Source organism: Sclerotinia sclerotiorum, genomic scaffold (assembly GCF_000146945.2).
Source record: "Sclerotinia sclerotiorum 1980 UF-70 scaffold_14 genomic scaffold, whole genome shotgun sequence".
In the NCBI taxonomy this organism is placed as follows: domain Eukaryota; kingdom Fungi; phylum Ascomycota; class Leotiomycetes; order Helotiales; family Sclerotiniaceae; genus Sclerotinia; species Sclerotinia sclerotiorum.
The window spans coordinates 383,688-402,395 of NW_001820822.1; the positions used below are offsets into that span (position 1 = coordinate 383,688).

Sequence of the window (18,708 nt, forward strand, 5' to 3'; positions counted from 1 at the left end):
GAAGTGATAATAAAGAAGCAAAAGTTCGGAAAATGGAATTTTAATTTTTTATAACTCGGATAATTCGGAAATCTTCTCTTTTGCTTTTGCTTTTTTTTCAGACTCGGATTCGCTCTCGTACTGGGACTTGCACGCGGACGCGGACTCGGGACTCGGTTTGCTGATTCTGATTTGCGACTTTACTTTGCTTGGCGTGTGAGGATACTCGGATTTTCGCATTTTGTACGAGAGTTACGTGTGTATATGGACTGGATTGTATTTGATATATGTGATATGATATGATATACGGATGTATGGATGTATGGATGTATGGATGTATGCTATAGGATATAGGATATAGGATGTAGGATATGCGATATACGATACGCGATATATGCTATAGGATAAAACAGGGCAGAGTACAGCACGGTATAGAACGAGATTTCCAGAAGTGCGAAGGATGTCTTACGAGGTGGGGAAGATGGGAGTTAGGAGATGGGAGTTGGAATGATGGAATGATGGAGTGATGGAGTGAGTGAAGAGGAAACGGACATTTTATTTGATAGCCGCTGGAGGGGGACGGGAACGGGAACGGGGATTTGGATTGGATTGGATTGGATTGGATTGGATTGGATTGATGATGGATAGATGGATAGTGATAGTTTTAGATTTTTTCCGATGCTTTGCGATGTGCTAATTGTGTACTTGTATTCTTGTGTGCTTGCATAAAGGGTTGTATGTGCTTTGCTTGTAGATTGTACGTAGACTGTAGATCATAGATACGTACTAGCTATAGATAGATAGATTGAATTTGGAATCGCATTTTCCTTCTTCGAATCGTTGATATGGTAGGTAGGTATGGTTGGATGTTGGATCTAACGGGTTTTGGAGAGGGGTTATTTTAGGGCTAGATATTAGATATTAGGTAGTAGGTAGTAGTTGATACTTGGGTTTGTGGTTTGGAAATTTGTGCTGGGTATGTACCTACTTACCGTAGTGTGCTGGATTGGGTACTCCTATTTTTGGATGTTGGGTATTAGATATTAGATTTCACTAGAATATTAGATGGTTCTTGGGCCCAGTTATTCGATTTGGTGAGTGGATAGGGGGTTTGCGATTCGAGTGGTTGTGTGGAATGGGATTGCTATCGGGGATGATTGTGGGCTTGTGATTAGTGGGCTTGTGATTGTGAATTTGATTGTGAACTTGATTGTAGGCTTGTGATTGATAGAATGATAGAATGAATGAATCCTTGAATCGTACCTTGGAATAGGGGTCCTGGGGCGTGAATGATCCCCGTTTTAAGTTTTGACATCAATGCTGAAATGCCGAGGAGTGGTTCAGTTGATTTTGTGGTTTGTCTACACCACACCCCTATACCTACCTATATTGTTATATGACGTGTATCGTATTTCTTGAATTGAGCATGAAGATTATCCTTCCCAATTCGTAGCTATTTCATGCTTCTCCTGGAGGTATTCTCTTGTACGATAACCTGTCACATCATTCATAGGTATGCACTTCACATCCACATTCACATTCATATCAATCATTCACAAAATAGTTTCAAATGTTCCTCACAATAATTAGTCAGGAAATTAAAAAAGCGTAAAAATACATTGTAAACCCCTACTTTGCTGAAAATCTCACAGGGGTTACATTCGTCTAGAAGGTCACTAGTGTGAAACTAATACCTGCAGACTCCAGAGATCTGGAAATTTCTGGGCAGGGAAGGTAGCCGAGACCCTGGAAAATGCATAGGTACGTTGGTGGAGAAGTATCAGATTGTCAGAGATGATAGGAGAGAAATACATAACGTCAATTTGTATTGTGGAGGATTACATAAATCAAGGAAACAGGAGAGAGAGTACTTGATTGATATATATACGAGAAATAATAGCACATACACATTAATAGTATAAAATGTATGGTTGATTTCTACTGGTCTATAGCTACCTACCTACTGTTCATACTCAATCACAATGAAATGAATCATTCATTCACCCATAAAATAATAAACCCAACTCTTTGCACAGCCCATATAATCTATAGATGATCCAAAAGTGGAAACGCCCTCAATTGTCCTCTTGGCCCTTCTTATTCTCTTGGCTTTATAAATTTGAGTTTTTCATCTCCTAATTTCACTCCAATTATCCCGGTGCATTTTAAAAGACTTAATCTAAGTTTGGCTGAAGAGACGTTTGAACTTTGGGTCATCTGGATCATCTGGGTCTGTAAGGTTGCGCAGTATCTATCAATCATAGATGATAGAACGAACTTGGAAGGAATATCGTTGACAACTGACCGAATTGGAACTCCTTTCTCCAATTGTAATTGCCCCTCTCATTCAGAAAGGGTCCCGTTTGGAATACCTTGGACCCTGAATTGAATGGAAACGGACTCCTTTCTTTAATTGTAGAGTATTCAACGACACCCATTCAGTCTCCATCAAATCCTCCCTCGAACCCTCTTTACTCGTAATCTCACCCTTTAAAACCCCACCTGAGAATCACGGTAACGCAAACCCTAGGCAATTATATTTGCACGGCTATCAACATCTTCCCGAATTCTTAAAATCCTCCCTATACAAGTGGTGTTACTCTCTGTACCACTCTTGTCCTCCCTCCATAAGATATTACGTTCAAAATCTATCCTATCTCCAAAACCCCCTGTTTGTGCACAGGAAACAACCGCGCACCATCTAAGTTCTCTCTCCACCAACTACGAATATCAAACGTGTGTCTGGCTGGATCCAAGTCTATCCGCAAGGAACTTGCTCCGACTCGGTTTAGCGCGAGATTCAAAATTAACCTGGATTCATACGATAAGTACGGATACGCTCTCTTATTTTAATTCATTTTATTATTATTATTACTACTAGGAGTACATCATACTATTAAGTAACCCACGAAATAAAACTCTAAGAGAGAAACTTTGTGCTTAATTCTTAAATTGATTTGATTTGGAAGATCTTGTGTTCCGACTTGTTCACACTAGTACGATCTTACCTAGCCAGAGAAAAAGGGCTGGTGCGAGAGCTATCTCAAAGTCAAACGAACGATACCTCTCCTCTCCTCTTTCCGCAAATTCATTTCAATTCACTCATCCTCTTTCGAAAGTTAATTATTTTTTGTATTACGAGGTGCTGCTTCTTCTACTGCTTCTATTACAACTTTACCCCTTCAGTTTTCATTCTTCTCTTCTTACGCTCTTTAACTGCATCTTCCATGTACATTATCTGGTAATACAAACCCATTTCATATCATAAAGGCAATTAATAGCAGCAAGTTAACATTTTTATTAGAATTTAGATAACACAGAAATTGTGTTTTTATTTCTCAAATCAAATCAACTCACTCACTATGTCTTCTCTCATTCAACCATATCTCGAGCTTGCCTTGGAACAACTAGAAGTTTACAAGGATCAATTGCTCGAGCAAATGTCATTGATCTCCACGACCACATATGTCCTTACGATCTTGGCCATCTGTGTACCTCCTATTGCCCTCTTGACTTTCTACGAACTCGAGCAGTCGCGACAACGTGCCGAACAACCCAAGGGTTGCAGAAAGCTCGGCTTGAAGATCGATAGTAATCTTACGAATGAATTCGATCCCAAATTTTCCGAAGGTCGTCCTCCAAGTACGGAAGAAACATCTGCAGAATGGTGGAGATTAAAGAGCATGTGGATTTATCCAGTCAAGAGCTGTAAAGGGGTTGAATTGGGTAGAGGAACCGTTATTGCAACTGGAATGGAATACGATCGTCAATTTACTTTCGCACAATTGAAAAGTCCATTCCCCGTCTCCGAAAATGATCCCGATCACAAAAAGGCCGCACACCAATGGGAGTTCATCACTCAACGACAATTTCCATTGCTGGCAAAAGTTAGGACTGAGATGTGGGTTCCAGATCAAAGTGTCGACACATATGCTCCTCATATTGATGATGTTGAGAGTGGAGGAGTTATAATTATGAGCTTCCCATATCAAGAACCTGGATGGAGAGGAACCGTCGCAAGTTGGGGTGCCAAATTTATGGGAACAGTTCCTGAAAAACAATTCCGTGTGCCATTTGATCCATCACCAGTACAAATTGAGAAAGCAGGTTATACTGTCGAGAAAATGACGATTTGGAAAGAAAGCGTTAGTGCTTTGAACGTGGAAATTGAAATCCCAGAGGAACTTAGATATTACCTTGGTATCAGCAACAAGTTGGGTTTGTTCAGAGTCGACAGCGCGAATCCTAGAGAAGTTTTCAGAAATGCGCCTGCAAAGGAGCAACTTGGGTATCAGCCAGTTACTGGATTTCAGGATGCTGTAAGATCTTCTAAACCTCAAGATCTGATGTGTGAATTATTTGCTAATTCATTCTAGTATCCCATTCACCTTGTCAACCTTGCTAGCATCAGAGATGTTGAAAGTAAAATGCCAAAGGAAAAGGGGGCACCTAGATTATCTGCAGGAAGATTCCGTGCCAATTTAATCAGTATGTTATTCTCAAAACTCTACAGATGATCCTTTTCTAATGCTAATACTTTCCAGTTACCGGACCTCCAGCTTACCATGAAGATGACTGGCGAAGAATTAAGATTGGTTTCTATGAATATGATGTTTCTTGCCGAACAGTACGATGCAAAATGCCCAATGTCGATCAAGAAACAGGAGTTAGACATCCATCCGAACCAGATAAAACATTACGAAGCTTCAGAGCTATTGATGAAGGAGCTGGTCAAAACCTTGGTTGTCTGGGTATGCAATTGGTACCAACCACTAAAAATGGTGCTTTAAAGGTCGGAGATGAAATCACAGTTCTGGAAGTGGGTGAACATCATTACCAGAAATTGTTTCCGGAATTGAACAATTAGGCGAACATATACTAGATTTGGTAATGTTTGCTTTGTATCTCTCGAGGATAGGAGTAATGGACATATAAAATAGGACCTGGTAGCAAGGAGTTTTGGTTTGGCTGGGTGGAATTACATACAAATACTTTCTTTTTTGTATTTGTTCTTTTTTTTTTTCTTTTTTGAGCATCATCATCACATACATATCTGGCAGACGGGAAGGAGGTAGGGAAACTTCTTCAAGATGTGTATTTGATGGTTTTTTTCATTCGATTGTTAATTATGCATATACAGTTCTGCTTTTTGCAACTGGGAATTGGGTGGGGTGGGGTGGGGGTGGAAGTGGAAGGAAACGAGAGGAGAACAGGAATGTCCTTTGGACATTGTGGTCCCTGAGATTGGGGGACTAAAGGGGAATAAGACTGAGGTGGTTTATGTATGTATGTATATGTATATGTTAATACGATATTAAATATACGTAATTTTTTGAGAGAGTATGAGAGAGAAGATGACTGGACAAATGTAATTTTTCAATTCAGAGGTGCTAGATGCTAGTTTAGGAAATTGAAAAATACGGTGAAGCATGCTTCTTCCGGGTTTATATTTTTATTCCCCCTAACCCTCTCTTTCGTTTCTCTTTCTCTATCTGTATCCCTATCTCTATCTCTATCTCTATCTCTTGATATATTCATCTATATCCTCTATACAGCCCATCTGTAATATATAACAAATATACTCTATTAATCCTCTATCCTCTATCTTCTGTTCTCGTTCTTTTTCTTCTTCTTCTTTCTATTTATCTCTCTTACAACATCTATCTATCTATCCACCGACTCATTCACTCATCCTATCTATCCTTTCCCCTTCCTGCCCCTTTACCCCCGCAAATCCCAAATCCCAAATCCCAAATCCCATCCCATCACACCAAACAAACAAACCCACCTAACCTCACAACTTCGCCTCTTTCTCCTTTCCCCCCTTCTCTTTCCCGTCCTTTTCCTTCTCCTTCTTTATCTCCTTCTTCCCACCACTCCCCGGTAACTCTACCCCTACGATATTTACCTTGCTATGTTCACATATAGCTAGGACTTGTCCGTTGCGGCGTTTCATTGTTCCTGATGGGTGGTTAGTTTATTTGTTTGTTTTTTTAGTTTTTTTGAATGTCTGGTTTTGGGGATGGGGGAGAGGATGAGGGGGATGGTGGGATGGGGATGTGAAAGCGGTATGCATTATAGAGGATCAGCCAGGCTATATGTGATAAAACACACAAAAGATAAAAAAGGACGACCTGACAAGAGAACAGACAAAAAGAAACAAACAATCCTCCTCCCCTCCCATTCCCCAATACCCAAAAAGAAACAAAACTTAAATAGTCAACTCACCCCTCAAAACCACATTTCTCTTCCCCACTCCACCCACCACCTCACACTCAACCAAAACATCATTTTCCCCCTCTCCTTCCCCTATCTCATCTTTAACAATAATACCCTTTAAATACGTAACGTTTAATCCTCGACTTACACCACCGCCGCCCCATTTAGCATCGCTGTATCTGCCCATTAGGGCGACGGATGTGCAGGCGTCGAAGACGGTGGAGATGCAGCCGCCGTGGACGGTGCCCATTCCGTTGCTGTTGGTGGAGGTGGGTGGAGTTAGTTGGGTTTGAGTTTGGTTTTGGGGGTTTGAAGGGGGGTTGGGATTAGGGGGATAGGGGGGGTTTGAGGGAGAAGGGGTGGGGAGGGGTGGGGCGAGTAAGGTAGAGAGGAAGAGGGAGGGGTAGTGTGATGGGAAGAATGGAAATGGGAGGGGAAAGGAGAGGAGAGGAGAGGAATGTGATTCGATGACGAGAAATTAAAAGAAAAGGAAACAACAAACCAATGATGCACCGTCGGTTTAAAAACAAACGTAGTAATATTCTCCGTATGAAGCGTCTCATCCACTGCAAGTGAAAGAGAAGGTAAGAGATCATGTCCCCATCCCTATAGTTAGTCTATTAGCTTATTTTCATTTTTATATCATCTTTTTCTTTTCGCTCTCTTAATCCTCATCTTCATTTCCATCTCCACCTTCATCCTCATCCTCGTCCTCATCTTCATCATAATCTAACTTATCTCTCTCTCCATCTACATCGTACAGCAGCAAGAAATGAATGGTATGGAGATATATAGATGGAAATAGGAGCGAAGAAAGAGAAAGGAGACAAAACACATACAATATAACCCCCTTTACTATCCTTCCACCCTTTCATCAAAAAACTCAACCGTTTAAGTCCCACATCTGTTTTTGCGTTGAAAGATGATGGGGAGGACATTCTTTCTCTCTTCCTTCCTTTCCTTCTTCTTTTCCTTCCTCTTCTCTACCCTCTAACTGTAGATACCTAATACCTAGGTAGACTAAATCACAAAACCGATTGATCGATCGATCGATCGAATGACACAAGCAACACGGGCCTATCTCAATTTCCAATTTAAAGAGAGAGAGAGAGAGTATTCCGTAAAGATATCGATATCGATATACTCCACGAGATAATAGTAATCTTACTATCTCAAAATCCTAAATAATCAGATACCCAGAGTATATATAGAAAGATGAATAAACAAAACAAAAACAAAAGTTACGCAACCCAAGGAAAAGTCTGCGGTCGATGTCTAATTCGATTCGTGGTACTATTCTATTGTAAGTAAGCCTTCGATGTTGATTGTGGGAGAGGAGAATATCACCATCTTATCATACTTATCAGGGGTCAATCAATGACATTTGAACCTCGGCATATCATATCACATATCACATCATCACATATATTACACATACTACACATATACATCACTGCACTCGTATGTTTCTAGTAATAGCACCCGCGGAAAGAAATCCGGGGTTAAGTTAATGTCATCTATTACAATTTAATTCAATTCTTCTTCACATTCTTTTTAAAAAAAATCAAAACCAAAACTGAAAAAAAAAGAGGAAAACACCCAACTAGTAATAAAAGATATTTATTTCAACTTAAAGAATTAACCTTTTTTAGAATACTTATTTAATTATATCTATTCTCTAATTACCCGAGTATATTCTAGATAGTTTTGAAGTATCTCCATCTATTTATCTGGTACAAGATCAGATTGAGCTTTATGATGACCTCAGAATTTAAATTGATATAGTATTGGATACAAATCCCCTACTTCATATCACAGCAAAAGTAAGAGACAAAGATAAAGTGAAGATGATGTGTTCAATTGCTAGTTGGCTCAAATATATGAGCCATTAACCTTTGCGAAATTAATTTTTTTCCACTCATTCTTTCTCTAAAATACATAATCAACACTCTTTATTGTGGTGCGTATTGCAATGATTGATCCATCCTACCATTCCTTGACTTTAATGAAGTCATCCTTTGACCAATTTCCCAACGCCCCGGGTCTAATAGAGACACACAAACCCACGCTCATAAAAACAAAGATGCAATTTTTGATTTGCCATGAGACAGTCTAATCATCCACTCATTAATGAAAATGCTTATGCAGCATCAGCCGATGGAACAGGTTCCGCGATGCGGGTAACCTGACTACCAGCTCGGATAATCTTTTGACCTGCTGTATCGCTGACAAAAGAAATATCTTTGTTTTCACGTTGAGCACGCTTCCAAATCTCAACTTCACATCCACCACGTAAAACACCGACACGCATAGTTGAAAGAAGGTTGTGAGCGGCGTTAGAGTGATTGTAGACACCACCATTGAAGATAGCGGTTGCATCTTTGCCAATACCGGATGTGATAAGAGCCTTTCCACCTGGATGTTCCTTTACGAAATCGGTAACGTCGTGAATAACACCAGCGACGGCAACAAGAGCACGTCCATTCTTGGCTTCGGTTTGATAAGTGTCCCAGTCGATGATTGGCAATTGCTCAAGAGGAATACCCCAGTCAAGAGTTTGTCTCTTTTGGTCGAGCTTCTTTTGGAGTTGTTGGAGACGACCCTTCTCGATTTCATTGGACTTGAATTGCTTGAGATCATATGCGAGACCGAGTTGCTTCCACATCCAGATAGACCACTTGGTTGGGTCATATTGATGCCATTCAATAGCATTACGGTAATCCGAAGGGAACTCGTGGTGGAAGTTGTGGTAACCTTCTCCGAGAGTAACGAGAGCAGTGATGACGTGATCACGAGGAGAGTTACGGTCATCGAAAGGTTGGTCACCGAGCCAATGAGCCAAGGAGTTGACACAGAAAGTAGCTTGTTGAACGAAGAAAATTCTGAGGATACCGGCATAGATGAAACCACCAAACCAGTCACCCCAACCGAGACCAGTGACGAGACATGGGAAGATCATACCCATGAAGATAACAGTCTTGATGTAGTTGCGATGTTGCCAAACGACGACTGGGTCATCATTCAAGTCGGAGATATCGGTACGGCCAATACGCTTTGGGTTTTGTTTCATGACCATCCATCCGAAGTGAGAGTATAGGAGACCTTTTCGAACGGAGTATGGATCCTTGTCGGTATCGGTGTATCTGTGATGAGCTCTGTGATCTCTGGACCACCATCTGATGGAACCTTCGACGGCTCCACCTCCAACGGCTGCGAGGAAAATCTTTAACGGGAGAGTGGCGGAGTATGAGGAATGTGCCCAAAGTCTGTGGTAACCTGAAGGAGAAAAGGATTAGATGATATCACTGCAAAGTAATAATTTGAAGACTTACCAGCTGTAATACCCAAACCGGTCATGAAATAGTAGGCGACTGCCCAGACAGCAGTCTTCCACTGTAGAGGAGTCCAGTAGGCCATGATGAGACCATAGATAGGAACTCCCACGATGAGAGTGACGTTAAGCCAGTTAACATGTTTGTACCAATTTGCCCTGGTGATTGGTTCTTCGGTGATGTGAGTCTTCTTTGGGTCGTACTTCTTATTACGATTTGGCTCAGTGGTCTTCGCCATGCTCGAAGGGTGTGAGGCAAGTGAAGCCATCTTGAGAGAATGTCGATGTTTAGGAAGAAAGCGTGAGGGAAGAAGAAAGGAATTGGAGGTGGAGGAGTAATGAACTTATAAGTAGATTGGCCCTGTTTGGAAATGTACTAATTGTACTTTCCGAACAAGGATTGTAGGGATATGGCGGATAAGGGAAGCGTATTGGCAAGGAAGTTCAAAGGACTGGATTGAATGGGTAACTCCAGTTGGGTGATCAAACAAGGCAAGGGGATGGGAGATTTTTCGAATATTTTTTGGTGGGAAAGCCTAGGCAAGAGCTAGTAAGAAAGCGTAGAAACTTCCCCTCTAAGCTTGAATTCGCCACTTTGAAGGCAAACTAGGATTGAAGCTTTATTATTATTAATAGGGTGGTGGAAAAGAAAGAGAAACGTCTTTAAATTAGTTTGGGATTTGGTTTTAGTCTCCTTTGATAAAGCATTGATGCTCGCTCAGGGTGCATGTGGATCGAAGAATTTCAAGACAATTCTATCTACGGAGTAACCAAAAAGAGGATAAATATTGAATTTGGTGAGGATTGTAAGATCACATGTAACTATGATGCTCCCATTTACCGTAAAAATGAACTGAGTTTGGAGTCTTTCCTCGGTCATTCCCCAGGTACTTTGAATTATGTGTGTTACTATCATCGCAACTGACAGGCTGTGAGTGATATCAAAATCCTCAACGTCCCAACAGATTTGGGAGCAATCTTCATTTTATTGGGTGCTTAACCGAGCTTAGGTGCATTTACAGGAATCACCCAGCGTCTGTTCGCTCCATTCCAACAACATCCATTCAACATCACCGGATAAATAAGGAAGACGAAAAGTTATTCTTTTTATGTTACGCTAAAATGTAAACAATACTTTTGATGAATATACTTACTAACTCGGGAGTCCGTACACCGTACCCAAACAGAAGTTCTATTCTTGAAATGTTTTATAGGGGATATCTTAAATGTTTCAACCAGACAGTAAATTCAATTACAAAATTGAGATTGGTTGTACGCAAGGCTACATATGAAACCTTGATTGGACCCCTAAAATAACTTTTTGGTGCCCCTCAATCCCCTGCCAACCTGAGCTCTTGGACGTTTTTTTTGGACCTGCATTGTCGTTAATACCAAAAATGGAAACCCTCTTCAGGGTGACGTTTCGATCTTTTCTTAATAGGGGAATTTATGAATAATTTACGGATAATAAATACCTGGTATTAAATTCATTTCCCTATGGCCTCTCTGCCTGGAAGCTCAATAAACTGCCTCGTCTTCACAGCAAACATCACGAACACTACTCCGTGTAATTCACTACACCACGGAAATACCGGGTGGGAGGTAATGGTGGTATTCATTCATTGCCAGTGTGTGCTCGGAAGTTCAAATCATTCTGAACCAATCAAAATATTAGAATTGAAGATTTATTAAAACCTGACACTTCACTCTCCCCAACATGGAACACGCGGGCCACGTCCGGTTTTTGCCTAGTGGTGGGCCTAAACAAATCATGAATATTTCTTCCAAATTTTTGTTGGGAAGCGGGCAAAACAGGAATAAATGTCATCGATAAGATTGTCGAGGAAAAATGTATCTTTTCTCCATAAATTTCATGCATCTTCTTGAACATACCCATGCATGCCACCTCCACATTCATTTTCACCCACACAACATGCATTACCGAGGCTGGAATTCTCGTGATCTTGCCACCAAGCCGCTCTTGCTGCATTCCTTTGAGTAACAGCTGGTTGGTCGATCCTGAGCTTGCTTTGCTTGGTTCAAACTTCATGGCATGTTGACGGAACGTGTGGGGAATTTTGTCCCAGTGAGGCAGTCAAGTGGACATCGTGAACCCACTATGCACGGCGTGGTTTGATAAGATCGTAGGGATCGCGAGGGCAAATACTTTGTTGGGCATTACGGAATAGGTATTCAGTATGCGAAAACGAGAAGCGGGGTCTCCATTTAATGCAGATGCTGAAGCTCTTTTGCAAGGTGCACGACAATCTCACGACAATCCCTCCTTTGAAAGTTTGAAGGAATTTTCAGAATCTTCTTCGATTTTAGGGAAGCTGCTTGGATGGTTGAGATCTGGAAAGGCACTGATTACTTTCAAGCGCTGTGGGTATGTGCACAATTTTCAAAGTCTTGATCGATAAGACTTGATTAATACTTGAAGTAAAGTTACGAATGATCCAGATTGCAATAGGTGGATTTGTCAAGGAGATATCCAACCCACATTCGCAACCGTAATCTCTTTAATCTGCAATTTTTCTGATGCCGCTGTATAAAGTGGTTGCTGTTCCACATTGTGTCAATCCTTCCTTTGCCATCTTAGAATGTTCACGTTCTTATCGGAAACAGATTTTGCAAACACTTCCACTTCAAGCCCTGTACTTAACATCTTGATCAGACATGTTTCAATTGATCGTTGAGACCCCGATGGAATCCTACAAGACAATCCACAACGCCAACTCTTTCGCTAATGTTATGTATTTAGAATTTCTCTACGGTTTTATGCCACCAGCCTAGGATATGATTAAGCACTTCCATCTGCATCAACCACCTTCTCTCCAACATTGCTGGTGTTATGGATGTCATCGTCGACTGCGTCAGGCTTCTTTATTACACTCTTCCATTCCAGCATAGCAATGCAAAGAGCGGTAAGACAGGACAATATTAGTCCAATCTGAAACACCCTTCGCAATGCTTCATTATACTCCACAAGGCCAGTCTCCCGTAAATTCGCAGGAAGCGAGCTAAGAAATGATGTGACGCCACTCGAGGTGATGAGACTAGGCTCAAACCCAGGGAAATTGGAAAATCTCTGTACAAGCTGGGTGTCTAGCACGTTCTGTCCAGCGGAAACGAATACAGCGGCGCCCATGAGTTGGCCGAAGAACATGAGTGCTACTCCGATTGAGACATCTTGTGTTGGAAGGACCGTCTGAGCAGCAATATTTGGTGCCTGAGAACACATGCCCGTGCCAAAGCCGTATAGGATTTGATAACCGATCCATTTCCCTTCACCTGTGTCAATTTGCAGCGTCATAAGAAGCCCAGCCCCAACACACATGATGCAAGAACCAGCGATTGCGATCGGTGTATAATAGCCAATCTTTTGAACTGCAACTCCTGCAAGGATCGTCGCAACCACCGTTGCTAGCATCAAAGGCAGCAACCGAGTGCCAGAGTCTACTGCAGAGACTCCACCTATGGCTTGAAACCAAACTGGTAGGAAGTATACTACACGAAAGATTAGCTTTTAAGATAATACAGTACTAGTGACATGCTTACTATAGATATATTGCGAAGAGCCTGTGAAGATAGTTGCCAAGAAGCCAGCAATAATACTCCGCTGATTAGCAATACGCGGAGGTATCGTGGCCGTGTTTGGAAGTAGTATTTGAACGGCGATAAAAGCCACAAAAGCTACGGCCATGAGAACTAACAAAGCTATAACTCGTCCATTATCCCACTACCGATGGTCAACAAACAAGAAAGTACAAAAGAGGATACGCTCACTCACAGCATACGTCTGGCCTCCCCATTGGAGAGCTAGAAGAAGACAAACCACTCCAGGTATTAGGACCATGTTGCCAATGACATCCAGTTGCGAAAGTTTCTTCATCAAAGCAAGCTTGGTGTTATCTTGGTCAGGAATGTTGAGGCAGAGTGAAATGATGATCACTGCCACACCACCAACGGGGGCATTGATATAGAAACACCATCTCCAGGTCACTTTCGAGGTTAAGGCTCCTCCTACTAGAGGACCCACTACTGATGCAACTCCAAAGATGGCGCCGAACAGGCCCAACAACCTGGGGCGCTTTTGCAATGGCACCGCGTGAATAATACAAACAATCTAGCGACATGTGTCAATAGCTGGGGCTGGCGGGAAATGGCAATGGTATGTCTACTTACAGCCCCATTGAAGACACCAGCAGCGCCAATTCCCGAGATGGCTCTTCCAACAATAAAAGCTGCGGAGCTCGGTGCTGCCCCACATATGATGGAACCGACTTCGAATAAAAGCACACTCAGAAGGAGGACAGTCTTCACAGCCCAGAATGTGTAGAATTTTCCGAACAATAGCTGGAATGAACTGCACGTTAACAAGTATGCGCTCCCGTACCAGCCAACATCTGGTAGAGAGCTAAATTCATCGGTTATCTGTGGTATAGCCTGATTGAAGTGAGTTAGCTCGGCTTAGGGAGCAAGTTTGAGGATTTTCTGTTGGTGTTAAATCGTGGAATTGAAGACGCACCGTGGAGATAATGGTACGGTCTAGAGCTACTAGAAACATCGTCACAAAGATCGAGACTAGCAGGGGAATTATCTGACGGGAAGATTGCTCTCGATAGGCGTCGTCAGGTTCGCTCGCGGCATGATCGCCACTCGCGATTATATCTTCAGAGCTTTCATTGTGCTGTATAGTGCTCATACGCCATGAGTTCTCACTAGTCGCCTCTCCCATTGTCTAATTTGTCCGGGTTTGTAGCGGCAAAGTCAGTCTATCGATCGCGAGTAGGAAAGGCGGAGACGTGGAAATGGACGGGTGTCGTAACAGCTAGGTTAGAACTCACGAAGTAGGACATTAATGATCATACCTCAGAAGAGGTGGAAAGGAAGCATCCTTATAATCTCCATACTAGATGGGTGTGGTTTACTCGCCAGTGGGTAATTTTGTTTCATCAAACGAAGGTTGCTCTTCGGCTTCCGAGAGATTCGCAAGCTGGGGATTGATTAACATTACCCGGAGCATCTAATATCAATGCCGTAGCTTTATTAGAGTAGCAGAACCCGCGGTGGCTCTAAAGGTATCGCGGGCAGAAGGCAGTCAATTAATGATTGGGTTTTGAAGAATGATTTACGAACTGCAGGTCAGCTGCGGGCAACGTTGCTGCAACATGATGCCGACATTGGTGTGTGTTTAAGGTCGGTTTCTCAAATATGCAGATATATACTCACAAACTCTGCATTTTAGTAGCTATATATATTACTTCTTTTCAATAAAGATGAAAGTTTTTTTCGAAAAGCAATTCGTCGAAGTAACTCTATCATTGATGAATGTCAACACTAATACCTGCTTGTTGCAAATAACGGTCAAGATATCACACCAAACGCGCATGAAGTTCTCATAATCAATGATCGCGTTAGGATTTTTAACATCTGAAATTAATCAAGTACATCCTCGTTTAAGATTTAGCATTATATTATTGAATTTAGATTTAAATTCAAGGCATTCTATGAAATAGTGATGGCGATTCCGGGTTTGTCTGCGTCTAAGCATCAACGGGTGCTGCAAATTTCCGATTGGCCAAGAATCTCCAGTTTTGGATGAGTCAGCAGATAGATCCACCTCGGCAACTTCATTGCACGTAGGTACAGCCTCAAGGCGCTTACCGCATGATTTTAAACATTTACAGTGTTGCTGAGGTCGTGAAGCCATTGGACTACATGTCAAGGTCTAACTATACACACACGCTTCCAATATCATCACATATCATCACGGCTATCATCTGATGAGGCTTTCTCTTCCCTGGTTGCTGCCTATTGCTTGGCCATCGATATCAAATTTCTGAAATTGTACATATATTTGCTTCAAAAAAGTAAATCTCGTTGTTGCTTAATATTACATCCCTGAAAATCATGTCAGAAGCATCACCTATTCCACCAGATGGGAGCATCTCAGATATGTCCCCCGCGACGTCGACCGCCACCTCATCCTCAAAACCACGACGTGTGCTTGCCTGCGTGCTTTGTCAACACAGAAAGATAAAGTGTGATCGCAATCACCCCTGTTCTCATTGCGTCAAGTCACGAGTAGAATGCATACCGGCGACACAACTTCCACGCCAACGAAGACGCAGATTTCCAGAACGAGTACTGCTAGATCGTCTTCGTGAATATGAAGATCTCTTGAGACAGAACAATATTAAGTTTGAGCCACTTCATAAAGAATCAACTGCGGGGAATGAATCTTGTCAAATGAAAGATCATAATGATTCCAATGATGAACAACTGAAAACTGCAGGGGCAAATGCTTCATCTCCTTGGCAAGCTATCAACTTTGAGAGAGCATATGGAACTACGTATGCAACCCTCAAGAAATTATATTTGATTCTTACTAAATTTGTCAGGAACATCTGGCACGCCATGAGTCAAGAAGTACTTCCAACTACATCTATGATTTGAGCTTCTTTGACTGACAGATGAATTAGTTTCGAGAACCTCATAACCATGGTGATTCTGAGGATGATGATGTGCGTGAAGTGGACGTGAAATCTGTGTGGGATCATATGTCGGAAAATGATAACTTCCTATTCGGCTCGCGTGTGACAACTGTCGACATCTCTACCTTTCATCCAGAACCAGTTGAAATATTTAGACTTTGGCAAATTTACCTGGACAATGTGGATCCGCTGCTTAAGGTCACACACACACCCAGTCTCCAGGGACTCATCATTGAAGCCGCTAGCAATGTCCGGAATATTAAGCCCAGACTAGAGGCGTTAATGTTTGGCATTTATTGCATGTCAATTTCGAGTTTATCTTCAGAAGATTGTCAGCTTATGTTCAATTCATCAAAAAAAGATCTTTTGACTAGGTACCACTTCGGTTGTCAGCAGGGTCTATTAAACAGTGGTTTCTTACGGAACAGGGACGATCGGAACTCCCTGACTGCATTATTCTTCTACTTGGTAAGTCACTTGATACGAGACACATCTATTCTTTTAGTAAAGCAGCTATCGCGTTTTGGACTGTTTTTTAAGGGATATTTATTTCTTGTCTACATCAGATCTACTGGAAAGTCGTAATGTATGCAATTTCTAACTCTTCCAGCTCTCTATTAGATCTAATTCAGTTCCTCAATCTTTGTCTTCCATGCTTGCCGTTGCCATCCGCATTGCTCAACGCTTAGGTTGTCATAACGAATCAGTATTATCTCAACTTAATCCTCTAGAGGCTGAATTGCGTCGGAGACTTTGGTGGTCACTCGTGCTTTATGATTCTCGTATGGGCGAGCTCGCTGACTCAAAAACCACAATTCTGAATCCTACTTGGGACTGCAAAATTCTACTCAATGTGAGTGATTCCGACTTTCATTTAGTGATGAAGGATCCGCCAAAAGTCCAAGGAAAACCAACCGAAGCAATTTTCACTGTTCTGCGCAGTGAAGTGGGAAATTATATTCGAAACACGAAGTTCTATCTTGGCTTCAATGATCTGCCGATAAAGCCTGCTGCCAAAGATATGCAGTATGATCCTACTACAGGAGAAAGCGAGCTCGCTGACCTAGAGAAACTGGTCGAGGAGAAATATCTCAAATTTTGTGATCCAGAAAACCCAGTACACTTCATGGCAATCTGGATGACACGAATGAGCCTTGCCAAATGGCACTTGGTAGAACACTGGCACTTTTCCGGGAAGAACCGCTCATCGAAAATAGGTTTAGTACGCGAGGCCACAGTCGCCTACGCCCTCAACTTACTCGAATGTGACACTAGACTGATGTCCTCTCCCCTCGCCAAAGGTTTCACATGGATGACCAACATGTATTTCCCTTTTCCCGCCTACTTTCAAATCGTACAAAACCTCAAACAACGTCCCCTCAGTCAACAAGCAGAACATGCTTGGCAAATCATGACGGCTAACTACGAGGTTCGATTTCGTACCATAATTGATGATCAGATCCCGGAGCCTTTCTTTAAGATTTTCGCAAAGATCATTCTGCTAGCATGGGAGGTGCGCGAACAGGCTTTCAAACAGATGGGACAGGTGATTACGGAGCCGCAGATCGTGATCAATATTCGACGGGAAGTTGTGAAATTGGGAGGGAATACAAAGGAGAGTGAAGAGGAGTGTGAAAGAACGGACACGGATATGGACGTTAATAATTTTTCTATCTTGGCGCCGATGGGCTTTTTTAGGATGGCCGAGGATGAATATGGACATGGATATGGATATCCTGGAACCGGAACCGGAACCATAGGAACGGGAGCTTCTTACACTGATACCCCCGGAATTGGATTCGTTGATGGAGGTATTAGTCAGTTGGACTGGTCGGCTATGGATTGGAACGCGTTGAATGGGAATACGCCGGCTCATGGAACAGGAACTGGAACAGGGTCATTTCCGTATTGATGGCGGGGAAAATTGGATGGATGGATGGATATTAAAAAGCAACGTTTATTAAATAGATTTATAGAAATGGGCTGGCAGTGCCAGTTTCCTGCACTTTTGCATTAGATAGAATATCACGAGATATTTCCACATGAGTAGATTGAGTAAGGGTTGGGATATTTAAATACCTAAATACCTGTTATATTATATTATATTAGATTTATACTATACTATACTATTACTATCCTGGTAATTTTATCCTATTCTATACTCAATCTTAATTCTGAAATAGGTAGGTAATCTTACCTTTATCTTATATACAAATGATCATGATAAATATAACTATTCCTATACTCATACTCATAGTAATAAATATTCTCATCAAGAAATCTCTCTAAGACAATCATAAATTTATAATTATAATATGCAGTCGTGTAAATTTTTAGTAAGATTGTCATTTCAATAACTAGCTAGTTCATTAATGATTAATTAGTTAGTTAGGTGGATGGATGAATGTTTTCTTGCGGTTGCAGAGGATGTAATCTTATAGGTTATGATATGTTGTTGGTTATGTAGATGGGAAGGGATTTGGGATTTGGGATTTGTGTTGGTTGGATTTTAAGGGGTTGATTATGTATTGGATAGAGGATGCTTGGGAGGTAGATATGTACTTAACCATAACTTAAGATAAGATGATCATCATCATCATCCATCTCATCCAAAACCCAAAATCCGCAAGATCCAATCCATTCGTGCACTTATTCTCAAAGCAGAGAAAGGATTCGAACGAG

General features: G+C 41.7%; 7 protein-coding genes across 7 annotated transcripts; 2 read left to right on the forward strand and 5 right to left on the reverse strand.

The window, feature by feature from the left end:
• Nucleotides 1-97: 97 nt before the first annotated feature.
• On the reverse strand, nucleotides 98-1,294 carry SS1G_09754 (predicted protein; the record flags this gene model as incomplete). The annotated part of the gene is made up of 4 exons (XM_001589071.1): nucleotides 98-248; nucleotides 532-745; nucleotides 972-995; nucleotides 1,243-1,294. The coding sequence occupies 4 exons, from the start codon at nucleotides 1,292-1,294 to the stop codon at nucleotides 98-100; spliced, it is 441 nt and encodes a 146-aa protein (XP_001589121.1).
• A 2,047-nt stretch (nucleotides 1,295-3,341) lies between these two features.
• SS1G_09755 (hypothetical protein) lies at nucleotides 3,342-4,846 on the forward strand (the record flags this gene model as incomplete). The annotated part of the gene is made up of 3 exons (XM_001589072.1): nucleotides 3,342-4,298; nucleotides 4,356-4,467; nucleotides 4,524-4,846. 3 exons carry the CDS (start codon nucleotides 3,342-3,344, stop codon nucleotides 4,844-4,846), a joined length of 1,392 nt encoding a protein of 463 aa, XP_001589122.1.
• Nucleotides 4,847-5,773: 927 nt separating this feature from the next.
• SS1G_09756 (predicted protein) lies at nucleotides 5,774-7,136 on the reverse strand (the record flags this gene model as incomplete). Its single annotated transcript, XM_001589073.1, has 4 exons — nucleotides 5,774-5,940; nucleotides 6,208-6,455; nucleotides 6,731-6,804; nucleotides 7,038-7,136. 4 exons carry the CDS (start codon nucleotides 7,134-7,136, stop codon nucleotides 5,774-5,776), a joined length of 588 nt encoding a protein of 195 aa, XP_001589123.1.
• Nucleotides 7,137-8,325: 1,189 nt separating this feature from the next.
• Nucleotides 8,326-8,577, reverse strand: SS1G_09757 (hypothetical protein; the record flags this gene model as incomplete). Its single annotated transcript, XM_001589074.1, has 1 exon — nucleotides 8,326-8,577. One exon carries the CDS (start codon nucleotides 8,575-8,577, stop codon nucleotides 8,326-8,328), a length of 252 nt encoding a protein of 83 aa, XP_001589124.1.
• A 1,764-nt stretch (nucleotides 8,578-10,341) lies between these two features.
• SS1G_09758 (predicted protein) lies at nucleotides 10,342-11,708 on the reverse strand (the record flags this gene model as incomplete). Its single annotated transcript, XM_001589075.1, has 4 exons — nucleotides 10,342-10,419; nucleotides 10,684-10,726; nucleotides 11,423-11,513; nucleotides 11,648-11,708. The coding sequence occupies 4 exons, from the start codon at nucleotides 11,706-11,708 to the stop codon at nucleotides 10,342-10,344; spliced, it is 273 nt and encodes a 90-aa protein (XP_001589125.1).
• A 621-nt stretch (nucleotides 11,709-12,329) lies between these two features.
• On the reverse strand, nucleotides 12,330-14,267 carry SS1G_09759 (hypothetical protein; the record flags this gene model as incomplete). Its single annotated transcript, XM_001589076.1, has 4 exons — nucleotides 12,330-13,036; nucleotides 13,316-13,655; nucleotides 13,715-13,963; nucleotides 14,058-14,267. 4 exons carry the CDS (start codon nucleotides 14,265-14,267, stop codon nucleotides 12,330-12,332), a joined length of 1,506 nt encoding a protein of 501 aa, XP_001589126.1.
• A 1,175-nt stretch (nucleotides 14,268-15,442) lies between these two features.
• SS1G_09760 (hypothetical protein) lies at nucleotides 15,443-17,938 on the forward strand (the record flags this gene model as incomplete). Its single annotated transcript, XM_001589077.1, has 4 exons — nucleotides 15,443-15,533; nucleotides 15,621-15,885; nucleotides 16,455-16,494; nucleotides 16,637-17,938. The coding sequence occupies 4 exons, from the start codon at nucleotides 15,443-15,445 to the stop codon at nucleotides 17,936-17,938; spliced, it is 1,698 nt and encodes a 565-aa protein (XP_001589127.1).
• Between the last annotated feature and the right edge of the window lie 770 nt (nucleotides 17,939-18,708).